The sequence below is a fragment of the Giraffa tippelskirchi genome, chromosome Y, assembly GCF_054371585.1.
Source record: "Giraffa tippelskirchi isolate mGirTip1 chromosome Y, T2T-mGirTip1v1.2.pri, whole genome shotgun sequence".
In the NCBI taxonomy this organism is placed as follows: domain Eukaryota; kingdom Metazoa; phylum Chordata; class Mammalia; order Artiodactyla; family Giraffidae; genus Giraffa; species Giraffa tippelskirchi.
Window position 1 is genome coordinate 11,256,031 of NC_137290.1, and position 9,054 is coordinate 11,265,084.

At 50.8% G+C, this 9,054-nt stretch overlaps 1 protein-coding gene across 1 annotated transcript in view; it reads right to left on the reverse strand.

The window, feature by feature from the left end:
* The window catches only part of LOC145537700 (uncharacterized), a 73,048-nt gene extending 65,354 nt beyond the window's left edge, over window positions 1-7,694 (reverse strand). Inside the window, 3 exon segments of the mRNA XM_081568549.1 lie at window positions 6,081-6,696; window positions 7,416-7,491; window positions 7,678-7,694. Coding sequence (XP_081424675.1) covers window positions 6,081-6,696; window positions 7,416-7,491; window positions 7,678-7,694 — 709 coding nt within the window.
* Window positions 7,695-9,054: the final 1,360 nt, after the last annotated feature.

Consider the following 9,054-nt stretch of genomic DNA (forward strand, 5'->3'; position numbering starts at 1 on the left):
GGAAGATGGTGGACAGAGAAGCCTAGTGTGCTGTGGTCCATGATGTCACAGTGAGTCAGACATAACTCAGCCACTGCAAAACAACAGAACAAAAACATTAAACGAGTCAGGGGGGTTATATTTCTTCAGTGTTAAAAGAGAGACCAGCACATACATATCGAGTCAGTGTGGACCAGGCACCTGGGAAGGGAGTCTTCCTATCAAAGAAGAACAAACACTGGTGACCCAGAAGGAGGGTCCTTAATCTTTATTTTTAACATGGACACTATTTCTGGTCAAGGTGCCCTTTTCCTAAATAATTGAAGTAGATGTACAATGCATATAAGGGAGACCAAAAAGATTGTATTTTAGTTAGTTCGAGTTTGCTCAGACTCATGTCCATTGAGTCGGTGATGCCATGCAACCATCTCATCCTCTGTTTTCCCCTTCTCCTCCTGCCCTTAATCTTTCCCAGCATCAGGGTCTTTTCCAGCGAGTCAGTTCTTCGCATCAGGTGGCCAAAGTATTGGAGCATCGGCTTCAGCATCAGTCCTTCCAATGAATATTCAGGGTTGATTTCCTTTAGGAGGGACTGGTTTGGTCTCCTTGCTGTTCAGGGGACTCTCAGGAGTCGTCTTCAGCACCATGTATCAGACCTCGGCAAATTGTTTAACCTCTGTGTCTCATTTTTCTATCTGTGAAAGGGGGAATGATAAAATGGGTCCTGCCTCCTGGGGTGGTTCGGAGAATTAAGTGTCTCATATACAAAAGCACTCACTCAGGTTGGTATCTGACTCTCAGGAAGCAATATTTATTCATTTTTTGAAGATTTTTTAAATGTGGACCATTTTTATTGCATTTTTTTCAATATTGGTTCTGTTTTATGGGGTTGTTTTGGTCACGAGGCATGTGGGATTTTATCTCCCTGACCAGGCCTCAAACCTGCACCCCCTACATTGGAAGGGGAATTCTTAGGAAAGAACATCTAAATCCTTGTTGTCACTCTGCTGATGCAGTATCAGGGATTCAAGACTGAGGGGTCAAAGCGGCCAGCTTGGTGCTTCTGTTGCATGGGAGCTGGATCCGTCTTTGCTGGGGGGTGGTCCTGTGCACTGCAGGAGGTTGACCAACATCCCCTGTCTCTACCCAAAAATGTCCGCAGTTGGTGCCACAGATCCCTTTTAGGGGGGCATGGCCATCCTTGTCTGAATAACCACTGTTCTACGTGAGATCCCCGTGAGTGGAGGCATGTCAGCCAGAGCTGTGAGACGGCAGGATGGAAATACTGTGGGCAGTGCTCGTGGAGATGCAGTTCCTAAAATCTCATCCTACCCCCGAAGCAATGCTTCCATGCCACTCAGCAGCCAAGCTGACGTCTCGCGTTGGCCGAGGCTCAAACCCAGGGTGTCTGCTCCCCTCCACTGCTTCAGATTATGATGCTTCTTAAGTTATGTATTTGCTTTTGGCTGCACGGGGTCTTCGTTGCTGCAAAAGGGCCTTCTTGAGTTGCAGCGAACGGGGGCTATCCTGGGGTTGCGATATGTGGCATTCTCATGGCGGCGGCTTCTCTGTTGCATAGCATGGGCTCCAGGGTCCACAGGCTTCAGTAGTTACAGCACACGGGCTCAGCAGTCGTGGCTGGCGCATGGGCTCAGCTGCCCTGCAGCATGTGGAATCTTCCCAGACCAGGGATTGAACCTGGGCCCCCGGCATTGGCAGGTGGATTCTTCACCACTGGACCCCCAGGGAAGTCCCCAGTCGTGATGTTTGCAGTATTGTTATTTATATCCATGAAGAGTCCGTCCCACACAGTTTTGAGAAACACAGACTCACCCATTCGGAGACAGTAGTAGAGACACAGGGTTTTACATACCAGGCACGGTTCTCACAGTTACACCTGTACTAACTTTACTTACTCCTCATGATGATTCTCAGAGAAGGCAATGGCACCCCACTCCAGTACTCTTGCCTGGAAAATCCCATGGATGGAGGAGCCTGGCCGGCTGCAATCCACAGGGTCTCGAAGAGTCGGGCTGGACTGAGGGACTTCACTTTCACTTTTCACTTTCATGCATTGGAGAAGGGAACGGCAACTCGCTCCAGTGTTCTTGCCTGGAGAATCCCAGGGACAGGGGATACTCGTAGGCTGTGGTCCATAAGTTGGACACAAGTGAGTGACTGAGCAGCAGCAGCAGGATGACAATTCTATGGTGGGTGAGGGGACATTGTTATTCCTACATGTTGCAGATAAAGAAACCAAAGCACAGAGAGGTTAAGCAACTTGCCTAACGTCACACAGGTGGTACGTGGCTGGGCTAGGATTGAGCCTTGGAGGCGGGTATTTTACATGCACAGTGCCACTTCCTTTTCTTCTTCCCTCTGCTTGGTTAGGATCTTCCCAACCCAGGGAATGGACCCGAGTCTCTTGTCTTCCCGCGTTGGTGGGCAGGTTCTTTACCACCACCTGAGAAGCCCTTGATAGTTGAGTTAACTGCCAAGTCAAGAAGTTTAAATAACAACCTGGAATTTGGGTTCTCTTGAAAAGTATCAGAGAATCTGGCAGGTCTTGGTCCACCACCACCAGCTGGCAGAAGCTTGGAGCGGCCGCCTCATTGCAACAGATTCCGTTTCTCCAGAGCCCGCATCACTCCCTATTCTATCAATTGGCTAGATTCACTAATTCACTAATAATTCACTGGATGTCTTTGCCCAGCCTCTGCAGATATTAGATTTTCAGACTTCCAGCGAAGACAAATCACGCATGTGTGGTTTTGTCTGTCTGTTTCTTTTTGTTTGTTTTTTTAAGTGCCTAGCCTTACTAATCTTTAATTCAGTCCTGTCTATGTTACAGAGGATGGCTGATTTCAGTTTCCTTCCTGTGTGTGTGTGTGGGCATGCTCAGCGGCCTCCGACTTTTTGAGACCTTGGGGACTGTAGCCACCAGGCTCCCCTGTCCAGGGGATTCTCCAGGTGAGAATACTGGAGTGGGTTGCCATTTCCTCCTCCAGGATTCTTCCCGACCCAGCGAACAAACCTGTATCTCCTGCACTGGCAGGCAGATGCTTTACCACTGGGCCACATGGGTAGCCCCAGGACAGGGGAGGGATCCAGAAAGTCAGCCTCACAGGCTGAAGTTCCCTCACAGGCCTCACATTTTCCTTGTGGCTTTTGGAAATAAAGAAGTTTTCACATATTGAGATCCGGGGAAGCCATTCCGGCTCATACATGGGTTAACCTGATACTACATCAGCAGAATGATAACAAGGATTTAAATATCGTTTCTTAAGACTGCCCCTTCCAATGCAGGGGTGCAGGTTCAATCACTGTTCGGGGAGATAAAATCCCACATGCCTTGTTAAAAAAAAAAAAACATAAAAGAGAACCAATATTGTATAAAAATTTCAATAAAAAATTTAAAAAATACTGGGAAAGATTGAAAGTGGGAGGAGAACGGGATGACAGAGGATGAGATGGTTGGATGGCATCATCAACCTCATGGACATGACTTTGAGTCAACTCTGGGAGTTGGTGGTGGACTGGGAGGCCTGGTGTGCTACAGTCTGTGTGGTCGTGAACAGTTGGACACGAATGAGCAACTGGACTCAACTGAACGGATATATATATGAGTTAACCTATAGTTTTGCAGGCAGATTCTTTGTTGTCTGAGACATGAGGGAAGCCTATATATACTGGCAAGCTGCAGTCCATAGGGTCACAAAGGGCAGACAACTACCGAAGCAGCAGCACATATATATATATATGAGTTCATTTTTGTTTTTGTTTTAAAAAGTATAGTGGATTTACGATGTTGTATTAGTTTTGGGGGCACAGCAAAGTGATTCGGATAGAAATAGGTAGGATTTTTCAGATTGGTTTTCATTACAGGATATTAGATAGAGCTCCCTGGGCTATGCAGCAGGACCTTATGTATTTTTGTATATAGCAGTTTGTATCTGCTAATCCCAAAGCCTAATTTATCCCTTCCCCAACCCCTTTCCCTGTTGGTAATTTTAAGTGTGTTTCCTATGTCTGCGAGTCTGTTTCTGTTTCCTAAGTCCATTTGTATGAGTTTCCATCTATAAGTTATATCATAAGGTAATTGTCTTTCTCTGCCTGACTTCACTGAGTATGATAATCTCTAGGTCTATCCATGTTGCTGCAAATGGAATAATTTCATTCTTTTTGATGCCTTAGTGATACTCCATTGTGTATATGTACCACATCTTCTTCAACCGTTCGTCTGCTGATGGACCCTGAGGTTTCTTCCATGTCTTGGCTGATGTAAACAGTGCTGCTCTGAACATAGGGATGCGTGGAATTTTCCAAGTAGAGTTTTCTTCAGAAACATGCCTGGGAGTGGGATTGCTGGCTCATACGATAGCTTTATTTTTAGTTTGTAAGGAACCTCCACACTGTTCTCTAGAGTGACGGCACCAGTTCATATTCCCACCAACAGTGTGAGAGGTGTCATGAAACATCTTCGTACACACCCTCTGTTAGCTTAATACGCATTTCTACAGGGAATATACCCAAGAACAGGGTTGTTGGGGTTCGACATGCATATGTGCAGTTATGCCAGCCACCAATTTTCTCTTCTAAAGAGCAGCACCAATTCACACTTCCATAACAATGCACAAGAGTTCCAGGGGTTTCACCGCCTCACCGACTCTCCTGCTTTTCTTTAATCAGTCGGAAGGATATGTGCTTGTACCCCTGGAGTCTGGTTTTTGAAGGCAAAACTTTTGAAAGAAATTTCTCAAGATGAATAGATTATAAATATCCCCAAAATTGAAACTTCAAAAGTAGAAGGTAGAGAGAGAGAGGCTTTTTGTTTGTTTGTTTTAATGAATACACCTTGTTATGACTTGGGATTCTTGTGAAATGCATGTATTATCTTAAAGAGAAAACTCGCTCTATAATCTTCTAAACTGTTGAAGTGCTGAAGTTCATGGGTGATCATTTGACTTCTCAGAAATGAGTGGGTGCTTTCCTAAGTAACAGAGGGCTGGAAACTGGTGATAATCTTAAAGTCAGCCAGCACCAAAGAACTGTCATAAATATCTCATAAACGGTGAAGTCAACAATACCTTCATGCAAGGAAGAACTGGAAAAGATGCTGATTGAATCAACAACAGAAAAACCCTGGGGGAAGGGCACTGCAGGGGGAGGAAACAGCCAGTGCAAAGGCCCTGAATCAAGGTTTCTGTTGCTTGCCCCAAAGGAGTCTGATACAGAGGCTTGTTGTTGTTGTTTAACTGCTAAGTCCTGTTGGCACAGTCTCTGGAGCCAGCCTCCTTGGATTTGAATCCTGGCTTGGCTCCTTATGATCTGTGTGACCTGAAGCAAGCGACAGGAACTCTGTGCCTCTGTTCTCTTATCTCAGAAAGAGACAGAATAACAGAATTGGCCACGTGGTCGTGAGCATTAAGGGGATCGACATGTGTAAAGACACTGGGTTGGTGCCTACTGCATGGTCAATACCCAAGAAAACGTCCTCATTCTAATTATCTGCATAACAAAAAAAGAGGGGAGGAGATTCTGGTCCATGGAGGAGAACTACATCTTGGGGCTTTGAGAGTAGGCCACTGTGAGCAGCAGTGAGTGTGTGGGCAGGCGTGCCTTGGGGGTCACTGTGTATCTGAAGATGGCGCCGGGCGGGCCCCCAGGGCCCAAACATCAGTGCCACCCCCCCACCCCCGGGCATCCAGGCCCTTGGGTCTCCGCAGCTCGGCAGTATAACACGGTTCTTGGTTCTTCCCTGTCAACCCCACCTGCCTCCTGGAAGACCTGGGCCCGGGCCGGGTCGAGGTCGGAGAGGGGAAGGGGCGCTGGGGGCGGGGGGCCCAGGTGGAACCCCCGCCAGGGACACAGTATTCCAGGGATGCTGGGCTCACACAGCAGGTATGAGAACAACATTTCCAACCCTCCAACCCTGGTAATAAAACCACAGCCAGCACTAGCACTTGCTCTCTGTTTTGGGCACTGTTGTAACCACCGATCCGATCTGAGTCCCTGTGGGCCGGGGCGGGGTCGGTGGTCTGGAGCCGCTCCTTCCGTGCTTTTGTCCAGGGTGTCTCCAGGCGGGTTTTCCAGGAACCCACCGCCCACACCGCCCCCGCGGGACTCCAGGAAGCGGCGCGGGGCCGCCCGCCCCGACTCTGTGCCTCTGGGCAGCCCAGAGCCGAGTCGCTGCCGGGGCTCCGAAGGGTCTGCGCCATCCGGGCGAGTGCGCAGTGCGGGGCGGCGGGCGAAGGGCGGCGGGCGGCGGGCGAGGGCAGCGGGCGGCGGGCCGCGGGCTGGCGCTACGGGGTCGCCGCGGGGAGGGCGGAGGTGGCCCGCCAGGAGGTGCGGGTGCGTTCCGGCGGCGGGGCGCGGGCGCCCGCGCCGAGGAGTCCCCCGAGGAGCCCGCGGCTCCCCGAGGGCGGCCGCAGTCCTCAGACCCTTCTGAGGCGCGAGGCGGGCGATTCGTGGTCCGAGGGCTCCGAGGAGGCTGGAGGGCAGGGAGGACTGGGCCTTGTGGGTGAAGGCCTGGCTGGGCCTCCTCCCTGGGCAGGTGCAAGAGGAGCAGGCGCCCGGCCCGAAGACGCCAGGAGGTAGGAGCGCGGGTCTGCGGGCCGCGCGGCTCCCTTGGGGGACGAGGCGCTCTGGGGAGGCGGCAGGGCCGGGGCCTCCTTCCGGAACGGCCGGAGGCAGCTCAGGAGGCTGACTCGGGGGAGCCTAGACGGGGGCCTGGGGGAGTGCGGAGGGGCGTGCAACCCCTCCGGAGCCTTTCGGGGGCACCAGAGCAAGCTGGCGAGAAGCGTGCTTGCCGGAGCATTATGGAGCCTCGTGTGTCTCCGCGCCCGCGCCTGCGGCCGGCGGGTGCCTGGAGCGCGCCGGGGACGCGCATCTGAGGGGGGCGACCTCTGGGGGAGACCGGGCGTCGGCCCCCGGGTCCAGCCCTAGGCGATCCTGTGTCTGGAGGCCGATTCCGGCTTTGCAAACGTGTCTGCCAAGGCGTCTGTGTCTTTATGTCCCCGTGTCCAAAGTGTCTGTTTGAAAATAGGTGTTTCTGCAAGTCCGTACATGCGTGTGTCTGGTGTGTGTATCTGCCCGGATTGTCTGCTCTTTCAAGCTCCACGAACCTAAACCTGAACGTTTGTGTGTGTGGATCTGTGAGCGGGTCTTAGCGTTTCCAAAAGGCCCGCGAGCTGAAGGGGTGACTCTGATTTTCCAGGAATGTCTGTGACTGCGGTGTGGGTGTGGGTATGTGTGTGTCCGTGTGCACGGCTGGGTGTCTCCGAGAGTGTCTTAGAGAGACACGCCAGGGTTTCTCTCTGCTTATCTGTGTGATTTGATTTCCTAGTAGGTTTCACTGTTTACCAAGCCTGTAAGTCCAAAGCAGTGATTCTGATGTTTAAAAACACCATCTGGAGAGAGTGTAAAGGCTAGTGAACCTGCGGGTAGGGGTGGGGTGGTCTGAGAGGGGAAGCCTCTGGGGGATGGGTCCCCAGGTGAGACTGGGGGTTGAGCCTGGGGTGTCAGACAGAGGTGGTCTGGGTGTCCCATAGAGTGTCCTTTCAGATTGAATTGTGCAAATATGTGTGTCCTGAGTGTGTGTGCCTGGAAGTGCCCAGTATTTGAAGCTGTGTGTATCTGCACGTCTGTGTGTGTGTGTGTGTACGCACGCTTGCGTGCCTGAGCGTTCTTGAACCTCACGATGTGTTACTGCCCATTTGCGTGTGTTTCAGGATCTACAAGTGCAAAGTGTGTCTTTATTTGTACACGTGGGGCTCTGGGGCCAGGGGTGTGGCTGGGAGTTGTTGAGAGTGTCCCCCTGTGTGTCCCGAGCAGGGGGTCAGCTCGCGGGAGGGAGTCACTGTGTGTCTGTAATCCTTCAGGACCCCCACCCCTGGGTCTCTGAATCTTGAGCCTCTGTGCCTTTCCCAGGAAGGCCTGGCCCCACAGTGGGGGAGGGGCGCTGGGCGAGGGGCCAGGGGCTGAGGTCCAGTAGGGACAGCTCATAAGAGGGACAGGGATGCTGGCAGGCTGGGGGTCTTCCTGGAGGAAGAGGCCCGGGACCCTCCCCACGAATAACGGAATTGCAGTGAACATTCCGACGCCCGTGCGGGTGTCAGAGACCCTGTTAACCTCTTGACTTAATATCTGGGGGTTGGGGCGTGGATGGGGGCCTTGTGTGACCCATCTAGTCAAGGCTATGGTTTTTCCAGCAGTCATGTATGGATATGAGAGTTGACTGTAAAGAAAGCCAAGTGCCGAGGAATTGATGCTTTTTTTTAAAAATAAATTTATTTATTTTAGTTGGAGGCTAATTACTTTACAATATTGTAGTAGTTTTTGCCATACATTGACATGAATCAGCCATGGGTTTACATGTGTTCCCCATCCTGAACCCCCCTCCCACCTCCCTCCCCATCCTATCCCTCTGGGTCATCCTGTTGCCCCAGTCCTGAGCATTTGTCTCATGCATCGAACATGGAATGGTGTTCTGTTTCACATATGATAATATACATGTTTCAATGCTATTCTCCCAGAACGTCCCACCCTCACCTTCTCCCTCAGAGGCCATAAGACTGTTCTATGCCTCTGTGTCTCTTATTCTGTCTCGCATATAGGGTTATCGTTACAATCTTTCAAATTCCATATATATGCATTAGTATACTGTATTGGTATTTTTCTTTCTGGCTTACTTCACTCTGTATAATGGGCTCCAGTTTCACCCATCTCAATAGAACCGATTCAAATGTATTTTTTTAATGGCTGAGTAATCTTCCATTGTGTATATGTACCACAGCTTCCTTATCCATTCGTCTGCTGATGGACATCTAGGTTGCTTCCACGTCCTGGCTATTGTAAACAGTGCTGCGATGAACATTGGAGTACACGCGTCTCTTTCAATTCTGGTTTCCTCAGTGTGTATGCCCAGCAGTGGGATTGCTGGGCCCTATGGCAGTTGTGTTCCCAGTTTTTTAAGGAATCTCCACACTGTTCTCCATAGTGGCTGTACTAGTTTGCATTCCCACCAACAGTGTAAGAGGGTTCCCTTTTCTCCACACCCTCTCCAGCATTTATTGC